The sequence below is a fragment of the Parus major genome, chromosome 14 (genome assembly GCF_001522545.3).
Source record: "Parus major isolate Abel chromosome 14, Parus_major1.1, whole genome shotgun sequence".
Lineage (NCBI taxonomy): Eukaryota > Metazoa > Chordata > Aves > Passeriformes > Paridae > Parus > Parus major.
In genome coordinates, this window is record NC_031783.1 from 16,158,050 (window position 1) to 16,178,784 (window position 20,735).

At 38.7% G+C, this 20,735-nt stretch overlaps 2 protein-coding genes and 1 long non-coding RNA gene across 9 annotated transcripts in view; 2 read left to right on the forward strand and 1 right to left on the reverse strand.

The window, feature by feature from the left end:
* Positions 1-6,307, forward strand: part of KCTD5 (potassium channel tetramerization domain containing 5) — a 32,103-nt gene extending 25,796 nt beyond the window's left edge. For 3 of the 4 annotated variants that reach the window (XM_015642469.1, XM_015642470.1, XM_015642473.2), the window contains one exon: positions 147-6,307. Coding sequence is in view for 1 of the 4 variants with exons in the window: in XM_015642472.1 (XP_015497958.1) it covers positions 147-176 (30 nt within the window). In the remaining 3 variants the exon portion in view is untranslated. The remainder of the gene's footprint in view (positions 1-146) is intronic. The other variant, XM_015642472.1, reaches the window with a different exon arrangement.
* The window catches only part of LOC107211037, a 23,942-nt gene extending 15,620 nt beyond the window's left edge, over positions 1-8,322 (reverse strand). For both annotated transcript variants that reach the window (XR_004499456.1, XR_004499457.1), the window contains exons 1-2: positions 8,138-8,322; positions 7,591-7,667 (exon numbers count right to left, since the gene is read on the reverse strand). This is a non-coding gene — a long non-coding RNA (uncharacterized LOC107211037). The remainder of the gene's footprint in view (positions 1-7,590; positions 7,668-8,137) is intronic.
* Positions 8,308-20,512, forward strand: UBE2I (ubiquitin conjugating enzyme E2 I). Of its 3 annotated transcripts, none has more exons than XM_015642474.3 (7): positions 8,308-8,409; positions 12,324-12,402; positions 12,651-12,734; positions 15,051-15,123; positions 16,763-16,872; positions 17,032-17,111; positions 19,787-20,512. In XM_015642474.3, exons 2-7 carry the CDS (start codon positions 12,337-12,339, stop codon positions 19,848-19,850), a joined length of 477 nt encoding a protein of 158 aa, XP_015497960.1. In that variant the 5' UTR covers positions 8,308-8,409; positions 12,324-12,336; the 3' UTR covers positions 19,851-20,512. The 3 variants fall into 3 exon arrangements, with proteins under 3 accessions (XP_015497960.1, XP_015497961.1, XP_015497962.1); XM_015642475.3 differs by lacking the exon at positions 8,308-8,409 and adding an exon at positions 8,628-8,740; XM_015642476.3 differs by lacking the exon at positions 8,308-8,409 and adding an exon at positions 9,428-9,603.
* Positions 20,513-20,735: the final 223 nt, after the last annotated feature.

The window sequence follows — 20,735 nt, forward strand, 5'->3', positions numbered from 1 at the left end:
CACAGACCCCAGGAATGTCCTCAGTCCAGGTCCCTGACACATTACCACTTATTTAAAATAGTCATTATGTTGCTATTTGATCTCTGTGCTTTAGGAATGACAATGAGCTAATTTTCATTTATAGAATTTTTATTGGTCTATTTCAGATTTTGCAAGAACGAGGTTCCAGGATGTGAAGAAAGTATTGAACGGTGACAGTTTTTCTCTTTTACTCGAAGATGCAGTGAATTGTCACACTGAAGAGGCTTGGCTGCAGAAGGAAAAATCTGATTTAGACAATTTTCTGTTGATCTGGGTTCAACCATATTTGCCTATAAGCTGGTGTCAACTTCTGGAAGCATTGCCAGATTACATAATGGGAATAGATGATGTGGGAGTGTGTGTTAAGTTTTGGTTGTAGTGCATGGTTGTAGTCTCTTGTTGGCTGATTGATACTGGTCATTTGAAAAGAAATGACCATGCACTCATATTTTCCTCGGAGACATGTAGCACTTGATGTCTGGTGCTGGACGACCCAATGTTGATCAGTTTGGAGACATTTTCCTACTGATCATTGTAAACCTTAAAAGGACAATGTAATTGGTGCTACACACACACACACACACACACACCCTTTCAGACATACGCGTGCACACACACACACACACACACACACGTTACAGCCCAGAAATGCAAGTATTTGGGCGTATGTTGTTTCAGAATCAGTGTCAGCCCCAGTTGACTGTATTATACTGCACATTCCTTATGGCTCTGTGACATAATCTTTTATGTAATAACAGCCTAGGAGATCAACTGAAACTAGCATGTGTAAAAGTTACACAACAGAGAAAAGGTTTCTCTGAAAGGTGTATATATTGACTGGATAGATAGCTTATTTTAATACCCAAAGGGAAGACTAAACTCAGAGAAAATGGCCTTCCTCTGAGTTATTCTTGATGTTCTCTCTGTTAAAACAGTCTCTTGAAAAAGTTATGCTCCAGTCCTGGTCACATGCTTGAAAGTGGAATCAAAATTCACTTAAAATGACCAACTGAACATTCTGTTTCTTTGGAGGTGTTTGTACTTAAATGTGTGTTTGTGCTTTTATAAAATGCCTATAAACATTGAACTTTGTGGATTAGGGTAGAGATTTCTCTAGAGCAGAAGGTTTTACAGAAATACAGCTGGCTAGTCCTAGGTCCCTGTCTCTATGACTCAGATTAAAGTCAACCTTAGTGTGAACATAAACTCATTCAGTTGAAAAACCTGATTCCTTTGGATATTCAGGATACCTGTAATCAACCTTTCTCTTTCTATACAGTTTCAACTATGCAGTTAAGAACAGTGTTTGAACAGAATGTGGTGCAGCTTTGTTAGTTTGTCCTTGATGCAGGCTAATACACGACACACTATATTTTGAGCAAAATCTTTAGTGCATCTTTAAAACACTTAATGAAATGGACAGTATAAAACTTGGCTTCATTGACTCATGGAACCCATGGAGGGGGGTTTCAAAGAGCTACAGGATGGTTTTAAATTCTAAAGACATTACAGTTTTCATTCTTATCATTTCAGATTTTATGCATATACTGTAGGTAATTCTTTACACAAAAACCTGATTTTCAAACGCCCAGGGTCTACTTTTTTTCTTTTATTTTTTTTAGAATTTTTTTTAAAGGACTTACATATTGATAAAAGTTTGGAGAAACAATTTGTAAGAAACATTTCTACTAAACAGGTTAAGCAATGGGCTAAATGTTTTGTCCATGTGCCTAATGCTTGAAAGGATTTGTAATGCATTTTGCGACTTGGATGTGGTGTGCACAGGAAGCTGCTGGCCCCACCACAACACATACAGTTTTTGTCTTTTTTTAAGAAGTTAAAACTGAATTTAATTTACTAAAATTGTAATTGTGTAGGGGGAAATGTTTATACTTTTATACTTTTTTAGGTACCCATATTTTATCATCTCAAATTGAGCACACAGATGTCCCCTAAATAGTGACAGATTATCTTGTGTATCTGAAAATAAGCATAACAATTGTCTGTGTTAAGTGCATATTAAAACATTTCCTCTGCTGCAGTAGTCACTGTGTTTTTAAGCAGTATGACTCCACCAAATTCTCTGAGCTCCCTGGCTCATGGAATTGCAGCTAACCATGTCACTTGTTTTCTTTATGTGCTCTACAGAGTAATTCAGCATTGATCTTAGTGGATTTTAATGCCCAAGATACCAGTTTCACAGTGATCCTTCTGAATCAGCATTTCTGTTGCCTCTCTTACTTAACCCAAAAAGGACAGGTTATTTAATAAATTGAAATTTTCCAGAACTGCATCAGCAAAGCATGAGTAACAAACTAAGCAAACTGAACAAATTTAGAGTATGTAAAAAGAGTGGGTTTTTTTCTAGGTTTGGGGTTTTTTTCTACTAGAATATTTTCAGTTTTAAAATCTGCTTTTATGATGAGATTACCTGCAGTTTAGTTTACAATGTATCCCTACCACAGCTAAATTTAGGGAAATGAGTGTTTAATAATTTTTTGCACTTTGTTTCCAATACCTCACAAAGATTTTAAGAAGAAAATAAAAGAGTGAACTTGCAGGTACCTTGTAATTATTTTAAATATGCTGTTGTTTGAGACTGCCTGAACCAACTACTTTCCTGTTCTTGCTTTTGTAATTATTGCTTTAATTTTTGTGATCATGTGAGGCTTCCAGATAGATGGAAATGCTCTCTTCAGCTTTTTTCAAGGCATTAAGAATTCATCCCTAAATAAGTTTAGTTTCTTTTTGTTTGACTGTTGCAGTTTCAAATAAAGTTAGTGACAGTAACAAGGTAATTGCATTAAAATTCAAGCTGCATCACCATGCTTTGCAAACATTGCTTCATCTATTAAGATCTTGCAGGATGAAGCAATGTACATGTATAGTTTAAACCGGAGTCCTTTGTTCCTTCTCTGCCCTTTGGAGAGTACCTACCTGAGAATTGCCTGTGACTGTGCAGAGCTGAGGGGTTCACTATCAGGCTGGAGCTGCACAGCTGTATTACAAACTCCTTGGACTTAACTCTGGACATAGACAGCTCCTCTATCCTTAAATCAGAACAGTATTCCAGGTTAGAACTTTAGATCCTGAGCTCGAAGAGATCATAGCAGAAGGAATAAAGCAGAGGAAGGGAGAGAGATGAAATTCCTCAAATGCATTTACGTGACAAACATCTTGCAAAACTTGTTTGAAAACAGAAGTTCAAATCTGCTATAGCAATTTCTTGCTTTGAGTTAGCAAGCAGCGTATTGTTGGCCTTAAGTTTTCTCAGAGGCTATTTTCCTTTATTGGAGGTGACATTTTTATATTACATGCTTTTGACTTCTTCAAGCGACAAGTGAATCAGAATTTGTTTGCAGTGGACATGTAATTCTGAGGCCTCAAAGACATGAATGTCATATGGTCCATTAATAACTGTCCAGACGTATACTCTGACTCGGCAGCTCCCAGCCCAAAGGTTATCTGGGATTTTGTCCTACTTACTGTGGGATTTCCATGGATTACGGTTAATTGAAGTTTCTTTATCCTACAGTAATTTAATTGTGTGTCAAAGACTTGATCGAATTAAGCAGCTTTTTAAAATTCTTTTCTAAAGTTTCTATCATCAGAATCATATGCTCATAAAACTTAGAAAGTGTACTGTGTTTTTTTCAAACTCATATTTCTTGTAATGGTAGAAGTTCCTTTCATCTTGCATTTAGCATTAGGAGAAGATATTTTAAAATGAAGCTTGATGAATCCACCTGACTTCTTTGTTTTCAGATTTTCTTTGGACAATAGCTGTGTAGCTCCATTTCTACCAATGTGAATGCACAGTTATGATTGATTAGAAACAGGACTGTTTCCTGCAGATTCAAAAATGGAATCAATCTTCTCTTTTTCTGAGAGAGGTGATTTTTTTGGTTTTTTTCAGGAGAAATATGAAAACTGGTAGATTAAACAGAAGATAACTTGGTTGCAGGCATGCAACAAGGGGAAGAAGTTTGCTGAGTAGGATGATAGTGTTATCAGAACAGTGCTTCTTGTAACAGGACACTATTCTGTGGATGTCTGTTGAGGTTGTAGAGAGTTGTCAGTCCCCGTTTAAGCTGTAGAGGGCTACCACCAGCAAATAAACACATAGTAGTTACAAATTTGTATTAATATTACAAAAATTAACTTGGAGTGCAAAAATGCAACACTGTCTGGTCCAGTGGAATTAAATAGAGTCTGGATTATAATTACCCAGGTATACTGGAATGTGTTCCTTGGGAAGTACTGGGGGAAGAGTGAAGTTTTCCTGGGCTCTTTGAGGGAGATCGAAGTCAAATGAAAGCCTGGAGATGAAGTCTGGGGTTTTGTTCTCTTGAGATGTGATAAAATCAGAAAGCGGCATTCTCCAGTTTTTATTTTCACCACATCAAAAGTTTCAGGTTTTTCAAATTAACTTTTTCAATCAGCCCTTGAACTGTGGGGCTCTTGAAAAGAGATGAAATTTTATTACACCTTTAACAGTGTCTGTTATCTTAAGACAGTAGGGTTAAAATCCAAGTGGTCATTGGAGAAGTGTCTTTTCTAACACAACAGTATTGAAATACTTAAGTCTGAGGATACTGCCTGGTTGTAGTTTAGACTGCAGTTATCTCCAGTTTTAAGGACAATCTTGGGATCTTAGGTGGTTTTTTTTTGTGTAGAATTATTGAGTCTTTAAATAGTATAAATATTTAGTTTGAAAAAAAAAAAAGTGGAAGGCTCTCTGAACTCAGTGTCATATAAGTTTTCTTTTGTTTCACGAAAATCAGGAGCTGTCTTTAAAGGCTTCTTAATGAACAGAGGCTTTAAAGGGCTAAATAGATCTTACTGTCCAGATTGCCTAAATGACTGTCAGAAGGAACTCTTTCCATTTTCAGAGCATAAATGCTAAGGGCTAAAATGCTTTCCAGGGCTAATTTGAGGTTCCAGAGACATACAATGTTTAAAAAACAACTAGTTGTTTTCCTTTCAATTCATGGACTCTAAAATAATTTTTACAAATGGCTGAACCAGTTGCAGATGTCAGTGTTCCTATATGGCTTAGATTTTCAGTATTCAGATTGGATAAGAGCACACTAGAGAAGGCAGTACTTACCCTCCACTTTATTATTACCTTTGCTGAAATCTAACAACTTTTTATGGACAGCACTGGCAGTAAAAAAGCTTTGAGGGAGATTCTGCCCCAGGAAATTGTCACAGAATATTTCTTTGCAATTTAGTTGATCTTTACTTTAGCAACGTCTACCAAGGCATAAACTTCTCAGAAGTTCAGTATAGATACTGAATAGATAGCTCAGAATAGATACTGCTGCAAATACAACTTTCTGGACACATCAGAGGGTTCTCTTAAGGATGTTGTGTCTTAAAAACTACCATAATGAGAGAAACTTTGAGAAGTTATTTTGCTACTTTGGGGGTGAGTGGAAGGGGGAAGAGGTTCTGTGTCAGTGCTCTTCCTTGCCTTAGAAAGCTGAGACTAAATTTTGACCTAAGACCTGTTGTGATTTTGAGGCCTCATCATCTGAAATGAGTAAAGAATAAATGTATTTACTGTACATGATTCTTGCTACTTCTGAAGATTTTCCAAAAGCTTATGCACAGCTTTACTCATGTTAACTTGCCTCGTGTACTTGCTAGAATGAAGCAAAGTGCCAAGGCACTCTTAAAAGGAATGTTGCCAACCTCTCTACCTGGAACTGAAAGAAGATCACCAAACTGAAGAAGTATCAAATGGCAGCTTTTTCCACCTGCTTCTCTCTTTACCTCAACCTAGTTATAAAAAAAATCTACTTCCTATGCACTCTTTAGGACCACCTACCCAATTCAACAAATGTTGGTTTTTTTTTTACCTTTTCCTCCAGATCACTGGTCTCAAAATTAGTTGTGCATCAGCTGTTTGTGCTTATAACCGAGTGGCCATACTTGCAACATGTTATTTCCTGGATAGTGGATTAGCAATAACACTTTATTTTGTGCCAATTCATTATCTCTGAAGTGTTCTTACTGCAGCAAAATTTGAGTTTTGATTTGGTTTTAATGTATTTGCATTAAGCAAAACTCATAGCACAGGCACAGACAAGAAACTGAATTCAGGGAAATTTCCCTGGGAAAAAATCTGCTAGGGCTTCCCAAATAATTTGAAGGTGGTTACAGTTAACCGTCACTTTCAAAACTAACAAATTAAATGTGTGTGGGTATTTTTTTAACTTCTTTTTCATAACACTAGTGTATTGTAAACTGCATGGAATAAACCTGTTTTTTCCCTTTTAAAGTGTGATGTCTTATATCTGTCTTTTCTAAATGCACTAATTGATATTAATAGTGTCATATCCTGTGATAATTCCTAGTTTAGCACTTCAGATGTAAAATGTAGTTGCATATTTGTGCAGTGATTTAAAGCATTAACACTTTCTCCTTTGTAAAGATACATCCTTTACTGCTTCCCCAAAGATTGTCACAAAAAAAGTTAGGCCTATTCAGATATATATCAGTTGGGAAATCATTTTCTTTGCAGTTGCTATGACTTACTGATCATTATAGGAGGAAATAGTTGTCTCATGTATGGGTATATAATCACATGAAAAAGTTTCAGCTAATCACTTTGCATACCTTTCCTTTTGCACAACTCAAAAACCACCCTAACATCAAAGATTCTAGAATCTACTACTTCGCTTTTTAATATAAGTGTTTCCTTTGTTTGAAAAACTAAGCTAATGGAAATTGATGCTTTGCAATAAGGCAAACATATAATAAATTTCAAGGATAGAAATGGCTGAAGGAAGTAAATTATTTAAGTACAAAGAACAAGTTGTTGAAATTATCCAGGAAGTTTGACAGCTGTGTCCTCTACACCTATGGAAAAGTTCATAATTGAGTATTAGTATTGAGAAGACCACTGGACAGCTCTTATTTTCCAAATTGCTATTAAGAATTTGAGAAGCTAAGACCCAAGATTTTAAAATTCTTAAAGGCTCTGTAGTTACATATGAGGTGAATTTCGTCTTAACAATTTAATCAGTTGTAAGTGCAAAGCACATTCTTTTATTTTGTCGTATATCCAGCAACTTCAGTGAAACTGTGTTACTTTACTAAATAAATCTGCTGCATTTAATTGCATTTGAATTTTACTAAAATAAGTGCTAAGGACAAACATTGCTGTAGTAATCAAGTACAGCAATTGTACTAATTAAGTAATCAATATGTGCATCTGTATTATCATCAGACTGTCCTACTAAAAGTATTGGCACTTTAGAGTCAGCCAGCGTGACTTTCAATCCAGATTCCTAGTCGACATATCTGTTGCTTCAAGTTTTTTCACCTGTTAGGAAAAGTGAGAGCATAAAAGGGACAAGTGTCTACCCTGAACCAACCAGGTTATAAAGGGGACAGAAACGACTAAGTCATTAGCAACCTGTTTGGATCTTTTGTAACATTTAGGGTTCATTTGGCATTAGTTTTCCTTTCAGTGGGAAGTTTCACTTCAGAAAGATGAAAATGATCCTGCAGATTCACCTTTTAGAGTGCTGTTCATCTTTCAGTGTGCTGGAGTCTTACCTGGTAGTCATTTACACATGGTCTGTATGTATGTGACATCCTCAGAGATTAACGTGTACAATTTCATGAGCGAGATCCTGTAAGACAAGTTTTAATAGTTTGCACTGCTTTTCATAATGCCACTAATTCTGTGGAAAGTTACACAGGGAAGTATGTCTTTATCCTGGTCTATGGTGGGCATTTGATACTGATGAAGTTTTCCTAGGTAGAATGATCTTCAGCAAATGTTTTGATTAGGGCTGATTGGAATCTACGTAATTTTTTATTGAAACAGTCAATTCTAGCGTTCCAAAGAAACCATTTTGAACTTCAACAATACTACACAGAACATCATTCACGTAACATTGACACAAACTAGCACCAAGGCATAGCTAGGCAGAGGTTTCAGGATTAAACTTCCGTTTCAGTAAGAAAGAGAAGTTCAAGATGAGAATAGAATGTGATTCACACTCTACTTGCCACTAAAAATGCGTTCTTCGAAACCCAAACAGCAGCCCTCCTCCCACCCCCCCCCCGCCCCAAGGAAACCAAACCGAACCAAACTAACAAAGCAATGGGAAACAAAAACCAGGCCACAAATCCCGCAAAGGTCAGTGCAAGTAGCGTGGCCGGGAGGAAAGCTGCGGCCCGCCCTCCGTGCCGCCTGCGGCCCTCTGATAGGCCGGTCTGCCCGCCCCGCATCGGCCCCTCCTCCAATGGGGCTCGGCCGGCCACAGGAGGCGGGGCTCGGCCTGCCTTGAGTTCGGCCCGCCAGACCTGCGCGCGCCCGCCGACGGACCAGGCGCTCCTAAGTCGCAGGCGACTCCCACAGCGCCAGAGGTAAAAATTGATTCAGCTTTCCGCCGGAGCTGGTGGGAGCGAGAGGCACGAGGAGGTGATCGGCTTTGGGATAGCCCCGCGTGGATTTTTTCCGGTGCTTCTTACTCAGGCATTGTTGGGGGCACCGCTGGGTCCTGTGTCGAGAGGATGCGAAAAGCGTGACGATAGGCTCACAGACGGATCGGGCCGAGGGACAGAATAGCCCTTTCGCGCTCCGCGCCGAGGCGAGAGGGAGGGAAACTCCGGAGTGGAGACAAAGCAGCGGGAGCGGGAACATCCGGGTCACTCGCGCGGCCTCGATCCGGGACACGCGCGGCGGCGGCGGCTCTCGGTGAGGCCCGGCCGGGAGTGGGGCCGCGGTGGCCCCGGGGTCGGGGAGCGGAGCGGGGCTGGGCCGGGCTAGCGTCCCTCGCCTGTGACGGGTCGGGGCGGCACCGACGGCCATGGGTGTGCGGCCCCGGCTGCCCCTGCCTTTTGACTCGGCCGGCCGGCGTAGCGCTGCTCGCCCGAGGCTCTGAGCACCCCGCAGGTCCCGGTAGTGGCGGGCGGAGGTCGCCGAGCAGGGCGTGGAGCCGCTGGGCCTGCGCGAGCCGGTCCCGCCCCGCCGGGTATCTGCCCGGGAACGGCGGGCGGGCCCGTGGTGCCCCGTGCAGGCCTTGGGCGCTGTCCCGGCCCCTCGCGGGGCCGACGGGACCAGCGGCCCTCCGCGATGGCGAGCAGTGCTCGGCCCTGTCCGGTTACTTGGCCATCGAACACCGATCCCATTGCCGCGCGGCATCTTCTGTTGTTTAACGTGCGACTCCGGTCGGCCTCTTCTACCTTTCTCTTGCCTCAAGCAGAGACTTTCTATCCTAGTCCAGAGCTAGCGTGCTTCGATTAAAGCTCAGTCTGTGGCTTTCTCCACCTTTCTGAAAAATAAAGTTTGTATAGTTCGGGGCAAACGACTTAGATAATAATTTCTTCCTGTGTCAGTATTTAACCTGCAAAGTAAAAATGGAAGGCTAGCAGTCTTAACGTTTTGGGTTTTTTTTCTTGCTGCTTGGGAATCAGTAAGTCGTATGGAAAGTTCTTGAACCTCAACGAGCATATTGTTGATGTGTTTAAAGTTGTCTGTGGCACGGGAACGATTCTTTGCAGGACGTGCATTTTGTGTGTGAAAGGAGATTGTTCCACCCCATCGGAAGGTGTGAAGGGGTAAGGTAATGGGACACAAAAATTTGCATCTGTGATACCGTGATGGTTTTATTTTGTCTTTTTTCTAAAGTAAGCAGTAACAGCGGCAAAGGCAAGCTACTGAGTAAATTTGGAAGTTTCTGTTTACTTTCTGAGTTGATGGCAGTAAAAGGGACGTTACTACCTATTAATGGCGGGGGTAAGTTTGGGGAATTAAAACGTGAAGACTGATCTCTTCGACTTTTGTGGCATGTGCAAAATAAGATTGGCTAGACTTCCTCTGGTGCAAAAATCTTTCTGGTAATGTAGTAGATTAATAGTTTGGGATATAGAGAGTATATAGTGACAGTTTGTTAGCAGATTGCTTTTGAGGGGAGGTTTAACTCATGGGATCTTAGTTTTTGAAATGGGCTTTGAGTCTTATTGTCTAATCTTTATTTTCTGGTAGACTGATGAGGCTTTAGACTCTCGTCTGTTCTCCTCAGTGTAACTGAAGTCTGTGGAAACCATATATGTGAAGCCTGTCATCTCTCATATACTCTGAAACGTTTCAGTGCTTAACTGAAGTTAAATGCCTCGAGATTTGGAAAGCTGTTTGTAGAGCATTAGAAAAATCCTTATTTTACTAGGGCACAGTATATTGTGTACCATAAGCAAGTAGGATGCATGGCCTGAAAATTCAGGATTTTTCCAATTACATGCAAAGTTACTTGATTAGTGATGTTCTGCAGAAGATACACTGTTTATTTACCCAATGAGAAACTCACATTTCCCTTGAGGTGCATGTTATAATTAATTGGCTGTTAGCCACAGGAAATGGAATAAATGTATTTGAAAGCATCCTGTAATGTGTCTTTTGGCAGAAAAAGTAACTGAGTTTAGTGAACTGTGTAAGAATATTTGGATGGTTTATAAGCACATAGGGTTTTCTCGAGCTAGGATGGGAAAGTTCATATTAGTGCAGTGGACTACCAGATACCAAAAGCACAGCTGAAATTCTGCTGTATACTCAGTTCATTTACATCTCTTGCAAGTCTGTGGGCTCACAGCATATTAAAACTTGCTCCCTGTATGATTTGGTTAAGGGAGAAGTTTTTTCGTTGTCTTTTGGTTTTTGGTTGGTTTTGTTGGATTTTTTTTCGGTTCCACTGGTGTTTTTTTCAATGGCTCTGCATCTCCTGCTTGTGAGCAGACTAAAATCTGAAGTTACGTGTACACATTCACTAATTCCTGCAGTTCTTCTGCCATAATTAAGATACAGGTGTATGTGCTAGGATCACTAGAGGAAAATTGGACTGAATATAGGAATATTTTTGTGTATGTGTATGTTCACTGTGTGTGAATTGTCCCTTTTAAAATGCTTTATCTGATATTAATTTAATTGCTACTTTGTTGGTGAATTAGTGAATATGGCCATCCAGGCAAAACTGAATTGCTTAAAAGGTTGAAGAATGTATTTAAAATACCTGTTGTCCTAGGAACTGCATAAATTGCTTAATCTGGTGTTTTTAAAACTCTACAATTCATATGCTTATAATAGTAGTAGACCACAGTACCTTATAAATAATCAACATATTGAGAGGATGTGAAATTTTTCATAATTCTTAAGCAGTGTATAAGTGTTTGTTTTAATGGAGTGGTAACACTGCTTTCATTCATTCTGTGTGCTTGTTAAGTGGAAGCATTCTACTATTCTGCTGTCAAAAAGTCTCGTTAGGTACATGTGGAGTTGAGAACAAATTGGCCTGACTTCTCCCACTGCCAATTGTCAGTTCTTATTTAAAATGTGTAGAAGTGCAGTTATGAGGAGGATTAAAAACCTTCATTGGAATTTGACCCTGTGGCTAGTGAAACCCTTAGTTTAGACACAGTTTGACAATGAAAAATAAACTCTCGCTTTGAGTACTGTTCTGGGTGAATGGAGAATCCTCTCTCCTGAATTTGAAAGCACCACTCGTGTGATCATCCTGTCTAGAACTGTTGTTTGGTATCATGCAGTAGCGAATGACCTGTGCTCTGCACATTTTCTCTGCAGTCATGGTCATCATGCTTGGCTGTTATTAAGGCAGTGGAGATGCGGAAATATTCTTCAGTTTATACGGGAATTGAAAATCTAGTGGAATTATTTGGTTGCTCTTCCATAGCTGAATTCTGTGTTGCTGCCTGTTCCTGTTGTTGTCTACAAGTTTTATGATGGCATCATTGCAAAACTGAGATGACTTTGTTAGATTATATGCCCATGTTGCTTTTGTGTGGAATACTGACTTTCAATGGGAATTTACCCAAAAAGTAATATTTCTTATTCCCGTTTGCCAGAAATGGGAGTAATGCAGGTGTTTGCCTACAGAAGAAACTTGCCATACCTGATGTGGTGTAGGAAGGAGATAAACAGAGTGTGTGTCACAAATAGGAAGTCTGAGCATGTTTTCCATTACTAATAGCGTCTCTGTTGTCAAGCTACTGTCAAAGTTGCTTCTGAGATGGGGCTCAAATATAAAGCAATAAGGTAAGAATGGAATTTTGTAGGTCAAGTCCAGTAACAAAGAGCTTGATGGCATGGGGAAGCTTGATGTTATTCCTGATGATAAATTCTGCAGGCGGTGCAGAAACATGCATCTAGGTTATTGAAGTGAAAATGAGAGGTCAAAAGAATTCTTGAGTGATCAGGGCTTGTGAACACATAATGTATTGTTTCTGCTGTAGGTAAAAGTATATGCTAACAGCAATTACTTTGGTTTTAGAGGGACTCTGAATATGTCGGGCATAGCTCTTAGCAGACTTGCACAGGAGAGAAAAGCCTGGAGAAAAGATCATCCATTTGTAAGTATGAAAACCACCCAATTGCTTACTCTGGAGTTGTTTCAGTGTTCTGGTGATGATTTTTTTTTTCATTACTCTGATAGTTTTTTTTAAAAAAAAAATAAAATTAATATCTTTAAATTAAAAAAAGCTATTTGAAACCATGTAGTGCAAAAAGAAGTGACTTTGTGTAAAGATAAAATATATCATGAAGTATTTTAAGTATATCTTGTAAAATCTACACCCTATGTCTTTTTGCCTTAATTCAGGGATTTGTAGCAGTACCTACAAAAAATCCAGATGGCACAATGAACCTAATGAACTGGGAGTGTGCTATTCCAGGAAAGAAAGGGGTAAGAAGAGTCTTGTATTGAACAAACACAGGAGGGTATCTTCTGCTTCTTCTTGCTTCTTCTGAAATACTACTATTAATTATTTGGGGGTTTCAATTCTTGCTTTCTTGTCTTTGGTGTGGGACTTTTATGCCTTGCCTTTTATACTGCCTTTTGCAAATTTGCTTAAATATCCTTATGATCTCGTTTCTTAGATTCCAGCGCTCTGTGTGTTGGCAGAACCTGCAGGGTCTGTGATGCTGTCTTAGTTGAATGCTGAACATAGCATTGCTGTTACAGTTGCAACTTAGTTTTGCTAGTTATCTGCAAACAGCATTAGTTAGTTCTTAAAGGAGCACCGACAAATAATCTAACGCAGCGTAAGGAAAAACTCATCCCCTTGTGTTCTGCCAAGACAAGATTATCCCCCATAACAGTTTATGTACCTTATTGAGATGTCACCTTTAAATAATTAGGTAAAATTTTTTATGCCATACAAAATCTTCATGATACTGCTTTGAAGTTTTGTAAGCCACAGAATGGAGAAAACAAGGACTTAAAGCCAGCTTTCATGTATAGTAGAAAATGTGTCACACCCAGGAAGTATCCATTCTGCCACTGTGATTCCTGCTCATTAAAAAATTATATTTAAAAAGAAGCAGGATTACTTACTCATCTCTACCAGACCAAGCAGGTGCTCTCTATTGCCTTTGTGTTTGGAGGCATCCTATACTAAGCAGCTGCTTTCCCTGAGATGAGTAGTTGAAACCATCAAAATGCTTGCTTGTCAGCCACATGAAATACTGAAGTGGTGTTAGTCCTGGGTTGGATACTCCGTTCACTCATCAAATCACTGTTAACTACCTAAAATTTGACTGAAAAAACATCTGCAACTAGTCCCATAATGCAATATGGTCTTGATGATAATGGTGTCATATTAGCCTTAGTAAGGCTTGTGAGTGTCTGCTATCTTTCACCCATAAGGTATATTGCTCTATCAGAAACATGAAAAAAATTTTGCCAACTGTTCTATTCTTCTGTGTAAATTATTAAAAGCTATGTCTTCCTCTGTTCCTGAAAGCAAACAAAATAGGTAGTTTATTCTATCAAAAAACTCATATTTCCTAAAAAGGAACTGCTCTGCGAAGGTATGGAGAATAGATTTTTCTTGTTGTTAACTGACTACAGCAATTTAGAACAAGTTCTTTAAATACACTCTAGCAAATATAATCAAATTCATTCACTTCTGGAAATAGATTATCTTATTAATTCCTAGAATGATTTTCTTCCTTTTCTAGCTTGAGATTTTGCATAATGAATACCAATGACGATGGAGTGATTTTCTCTTTTCATGTGTGTTTTTTGGGTGTTTTGTTTTGATTTTCATTCAGCTAAAAACCACATAATTCAGCTAGGACCCAGCATTAACTTTCATTGCAGTGTTTCCATAGCAAAGGCAAGTTACAGAGAAGTAGCAGAGAAGTGCATTTTACAGCTACAAGAATCTTTCCTGTATTTCTACACCTCTTAGCAGAGCTCAGTTTGTCAGAAGATAGGCTTTTTTCTTATGTTTTGTATATTTGAGACAGTCTTTTTTTTTTTCTCTGGTGCTAGATTTTGTTTTGGTGTTTTTTGTTTGTTTATATGACCCTTTTGAGTAGTGCTGTCTTACTTGGTTTGCTCTGTGTCTGCTCCTATGAGTGCTCTTGCCAGTTTTGGATAGGGATAAAGAGCTTCTTAAAGTTTCTTCTTATACAGAAAGATGGAATCTGTGAGACTACAGTCTACCAAATGCAAACAGACTAGTGAATTTCACGAACTGTAATAGTACTACACTCCTGTCTGCGTTTTTAGTTAATTTGTGCTTTTATTAGCCACATTCTCATAAAGCACAAGAGAAGCCATTTACATTTACACACTTAAGGGGTGTATCCATATCCTATCTTCTCAAACATAAGTAGGGGTACAACACCCTTTTCCTCACTGTATGTGTATCATGTAAATCTTGAGAACTATTCTGCTCTTACATAGTGTGAAAATTTTACTTTTATGTGGAATTACTGGTGATGATCCTGGCTGTGTTGATGACTCAGCATCACTTACTAGCTATAATGAAGAAAGAAGCCCCTTCCTTTCCACTTCACTTTCCTATCCTGTATAGGTAGGATAGCTTACCATGGTCTAGACAGTGTGCTGCAGTGCAGGACAGCTATTTTCTATTGTGTAGCAGAAGAATGTCATATGCTTTGTCTGAGAAACTGTATTCTTGGTAAGCATTTTTCCGTAATTTTGACTTTTCCTCGCTGTAACTGAAACTCTACATTAACTTTTTTATAGACACCCTGGGAAGGAGGCTTATTTAAACTACGGATGCTTTTCAAGGATGACTACCCTTCTTCACCCCCAAAATGTAAGTAAAGTCACTGAAAACCACAGATTTATTAGAACAGTGTTGAATTAATCCATGGAGTTCTTACAAATTATTATTACTGTCTTACAGTTTTGTTTGATTTTGTTTTGTTTTTTAAAGACACATTGCTTCTTCTTTTGTGCCCACCCACTTTACATTCAGAAAGTTGTGATGAAATCAGCTAAGTGCTCGATATATCAAAACTGGGAGGGGAGGGAGATCGGTTTGTAAGTTCCCTCAAAGTGTGACAAAAGCATCACTTAAAATGCTCACTCCGTTATCAACACTTTGTGGAAACTAATATGTGGGCATGCTTAGACTAAATCCCTGTGTTCTTACTGCTAAGTTGGTCTTCTAAGCTAAGAACTCAGAAGACAGGAACTAGGAAAAAAGAGTTCTATAGCTTGAACCTTTTAATCAACTTTTAATCAAGCTCTAAAGTATTAATCTGTTCTTTTTCTGCTACTAACAGATTTCCAAATACCTAGTTTCCTTATAAAGTTTTTGAACTGAATTTTCCTTATACCATCTCAAACCTACCTATTACAGAAACCTGAAAACGTCTATTGCACCATTTCTTGGTTCTCAAATTGGAATCAAAATCTCAAACCAATGACAGTGATTACAAATAGCTCTTTTGACAGCGATTTGTCTCTCATCACATTACCATTTTTCAGCTCTAGCAGTTCCTGGCTACTTCTTTTGTTTGATACCACCTAAATACATGTAACACAGGGGGAACATCTCTTTTAACTGAAAACATTTCACATTATTTTCTTGAAAAATACCAGCTTTCACATCCTGACAGTGTTAAAGGAATTGTCATGGCTTAAAATAATATGTATATGTGACTGATAAGATGCCCTAACAGTGCAGCTTCTGAAGTACCATTGAACTTGATAGGGCAGCAAGACTGTTACGTCTTGTGAATATTTGTGATGTCAGGTGGATTAGAAAACTGCACTAACATGTAGATATTTCATGTATTGCAAAAGGAGTGTTCATAACTTTACCCAAGATGCTGGCTGTTGCATGTAAGTCCCATGAAGATTAGAAGCAATGCCAGAATACAGATTTTGCGGAAGAAGGAAAGTTGCACAAGCCTTCAGTCAGTCTTGTAATTTAAACTTGGTTCCTCTTGTTCAGTGCATCTTGGTTATACATAGGAAAATATGAAACTGAAAAAAATGCTAGGAACTTAAGTCTTCCTTGTATGAAACTTCCATTATTTTAAAGTGAGGAGAGAAAAGATGAATGAAGGGTAGAATCTTTCTTTTACATAGTAGTATGTGAGGCTGAAAAGACAGAATTTTTTTAAAAGGTCTTTATTGCAAAGCTACTAGAATTACTTTGTCAGTTTCCATTCCTAAACCAAAATATTATCAGTCAAAAAGACAATGTTAGATTGCCTGAACTGATATCACAGATGTCATGAGTTTCTGTTTTAGTTGTGGGCTGAGCCAAGAAGAAAACTGATATTAATAGCTCCAGAAATCTGTGGGGTGTTATTTGGGGGTTGGGGGTCTTTTGCCAGTGTTCATTTGGGGATTTGGGGGTTTTGTTTTCCCCTACTGATCTAGCCCAACTCTCTGATCTTCCTCTTAACACTATATGCAAGTAATTTCCTCTTCTTCATCAGGTAAATTTGAACCACCGTTATTCCACCCAAATGTGTATCCTTCAGGCACCGTGTGTCTCTCCATCTTAGAGGAGGATAAGGACTGGCGGCCAGCAATCACAATTAAACAGGTCATTAGTTGTACTTAGACTTTTGCTTTGCTTGCTTATCTGATGCAAATATAAGACGTTAGCTGTGTGTTGCTAAATTGGTTTCTAAGGGTTTTTCACTGAATCTCTATTAGTAATACTCATAATATATGCCTGTTACTTCTATTCCTTTTTCCATAGATCTTGTTAGGAATACAAGAACTTCTAAATGAACCAAATATTCAAGACCCAGCTCAAGCAGAGGCTTACACAATTTACTGGTAAGTGTCTTTGTGTATCAGCTTGAAAGCTGTCATGTTGCCTACAGTCATCTGTTACTTTAGCATAACATGCAAGTGCTTTTACAAATGACTGGGGGAATTTTCTTACCTTCATAACTGTATTCTGTGGAGATGCCTAGATTGAGCTAAACTTCAGCAAAACGGTAACTTCATGGCTATTAGGCCATTAGAACGGTTAATAGCAAAGCATCAGCAATGAACTGTGAAGACTCCTTGTATCATGATTTTCATCCTGGTTGTAGCCCAACACAGAGTCCTTGCCCTTAAAGGCTGAGTAGTAACAATGGGGTGTAATGGTGTCATGAGACCAGGAAGAGACTGAATTGGAAGACAAGCCACATCTGTCGGTACAGGAGTAACTTAATTCTGTCCCGTGGTGTGTACCTGTAAGAACTTCTGCCTGAAGGATAAAGGAGAGCTGTGGTCACTGTAGGAAATGTAGCATTTTGGGAGAATAGGTTGAAAAGTACAGAATGCCTGTAACTTTATCAGAATGAAGTTTGCATTGATCAGGAAAGGGGATAATTCGTGAGCTAAAGCGAGTTTTGGAGGTTTCTTTGATTTTTGTTGTTTTTTTAAGGCTTAATCTTAGAAGTTTTGCCACCATTAAAAATGGGTATCTATAACCTTCTGGGAAGCAGCAAATGCTTTTGGCACTGGCAGCTACTGAAATAATAACCAAGATGGAACTGTAGAATTACAATTTTGAACAGAAGAGGCCTCCAGGAGAGTGCCAGTTTTGAAAAATAATGTTTTATGTGTCTGCACAGCCAAGCTATGCTAAACATGTGTTTTTGTAAGGTCCTAGTGAACAGGGAACACGGGGGACGGGTAGTGTGGCTTGCATTTAATTAATAGCTTCCCACAGTGTTATTTTTTAAAGTACTTACTGAAGGCTTGATGGAGATTAGTGCATATGGAAGACAGTTCAGTGACCATAGTTGTAGGAGCCAGGAATGATGAGGAAGGCCTCAATAATATACTTCTATACATGTATAGATAGTCTGTATTTAATTTTTTTTTCATCACCTCCCACATGCATGTATGTACAAAACCAGTCTTGGCTAGTCTCGTTTCTGTTTAAAGTGCTTCCAGGGTGAAAAAATATCTATTTAGCTTAAAATATTACATGATTTTTGTTACTTCAAGTATGTATAGTCTCCCATTTATCCTCCTCATGTCTCTTGGACATGCAGAGCATTTCAGGTGAGTTACTATTATTCTGCAGTCTGAGAGTGTGTCTCTTGCTACTGAGTATCTGGTAGAAATTAAATTGAGCAGGATTGTGCACACATCTGTAATGCTGGCATAGTTGATAAATACTGCAGAAGATATACCATTGTTTAGATAGATGTCTTTTAGTTGTTAAGCTTTCAAGAATAAACATTGTATTCAAAATAAGAATAGTTACTCTCAGGATTCCTTTGGTACTGTCCTTCAGTAACCTTAGCACTCCTAATGTGCTAACCTACTTCCTCGTCTTTGCTGTAGGCATTCAGGGCCTGCACTGGAAGGCATTCTTCTGTGGATTTCTATGTGTGCAAGACTTAACAGCCATGTTCTCACGTGGCAATGCAATAGAACTTAGAGAAAAAATGTAGAATAAAGTTTGTAAATCTCTTCATGAGAAGAGAGTATCTTCAGTCTCTTTGCTAGCAACTGTTCATTGCACGTGACCAAAATTGGTTTCATTTCCTCTTCCCTCCCAATCTGTCAAGTTCTGAGGATATAATTTGCTGCCTTTTTTTTTCCTTTTACTGCAGCAAGCCTTTATAGCTGAAAGCAGGTTAAATTTACTGCAAAGCTGTCTACAAAATCTGCTCATTCTGTCTCTGAGAGTAATGGTTACAAATTTTTGTTTAGCTCATCTCACACTTTTTACAGCCGATACAAAATGGACAACTTAATGTAAACGTTATGCTACTATCTGTTGTTGGCACAGGAACAGAAAACAAAGAACTTGCCCGTTTACATCTTGAGTCTGAGGCTCAATGACTGGACATATTTCCCTCAAATAATACATACTTGTTTAATCAGTCTGTAGCAAGTATGCTACACTTACCTGTGTTGAGCTGGGTGGGTTTTTTTTCCCAGCTGAAGATTAGGATAAACCTAAATCTGTGAGTCAGGGCCTTTAGTGATAAACGCTGAACTTACCATACCATTATCATTTTCCTGTTTCTTAGGAGTGTTTCCATTCTCTCTCCAAAGCAGTAAAGATGGTAATTTAAAGCCATATGGAGTCCACCAGCTGTTAGTGAACTTCTCTCTTCACTTTGTACTGTTACGATACTGGAATTTGTTGTTAATGACCTCGGGTCTTAATGTGAGTGGGGAGTAGAAAACTTAAGATGAATGAGAGAATGTTTGCACATGAGGTACAGTTGGTATTGAGAACAGCAGGTGCAAACCTGTTTGAAGAGACTGGTACAGTATGAAGTCAGTGCAGTCATTTGACAACAGGTGATGTTTGGGAGGTACCTAGTTGAACAGTACCATACTTGTAAAGAAAAGCCTTTAATTTATTGTAGTGTTCTGTGAATTGCTATTGAAAGGGTCTGCCTCCAGCGATCACTTCTATTTCTCTTCAATATGAAGCTAACTCTGTAATACAGCCTGATTTCTCCAGCTATAATTACTCTTTTCCTTTTCAGCCAAAACAGAGTGGAATATGAAAAGAGGGTTCGAGCACAAGCCAAGAAGTTTGCACCATCATAAGCATTTGTCATGCAGCATCTTAAAAAGGAAGGGATTGGTTTGGCAAGAACTTGTTTACAAAACTTTTGCAAAATCTAATGTTGCTATGTACAATTAATATCCACATGAGGGGAGGGGGTTGTATGTGTGCCATTTTCCATATTCGCCAGTTGTATACAGTTCTAAATTTGCTGAATTGCCCCCAGTTTTTTCATACAGGGTCTCTTCCTTCAGTCTTTTGTATTTTTGATTGTTATGTAAAACTTGCTTTTATTTTAATATTGATGTCAGTATTTCAACTGCTGTAAAATTATAAACTTTTATACTTCTATAAATTCACTAGTATCTCTAGTTACTTTGCTATCTGATGCAGGCATGCTTTAAAATGTTAGAACTATATTTAGCCTCTAGCTGGCTGTATAAAACAAAAATCATGCCCTCCACCCCCTTCCCTCCCTGAATTTGTTTTTTCTATCTTTCAGAAACTAGGTTGTTATTGCTTAAGAGCCTCTGAGATCCAAAGTTAGCCAGCATCCTTACTCTGCATCACTTTCTTTGTGTTTATATGGCATTCTGTCTGTGTTGCTGTTTAGAGTAAATAAACTGTTTATATAAAGGGCTTTGTTTCATTTATCTTCATTAAAATTATTAAAAGACTGCCATTTAAATGGCTCTGAACACAATTCAGTGCAAGTCCTGTTTTTAAGGCCTGTGATGCTGCGTTTGCCTTTTGTTTGGATGTTGCCTCCATTTGTTTTGCCTGTCCCTGACCCGGAGCACGTGTGGCCCTTCCTTGGGCTGTGTGTGGTAACTGCAGCGAGTCAGTTCTGATCAGTTCCTCAAGCAGAGACCAATTGCTTACTGTGCATAATGGGATCAGCATACTGGTGCAACTATGTTAATGTA

Bases quoted from the DNA above. Each gene is read 5' to 3' on its own strand.
- UBE2I (XM_015642474.3), top strand. From the start codon at position 12,337: ATGTCGGGCATAGCTCTTAGCAGACTTGCACAGGAGAGAAAAGCCTGG. The intron at 12,403-12,650 runs GTAAGTATGAAA...GCCTTAATTCAG, and splicing joins GGAGAAAAGATCATCCATTT to GGATTTGTAGCAGTACCTAC. The intron at 17,112-19,786 runs GTAAGTGTCTTT...TTTCCTTTTCAG, and splicing joins GAGGCTTACACAATTTACTG to CCAAAACAGAGTGGAATATG.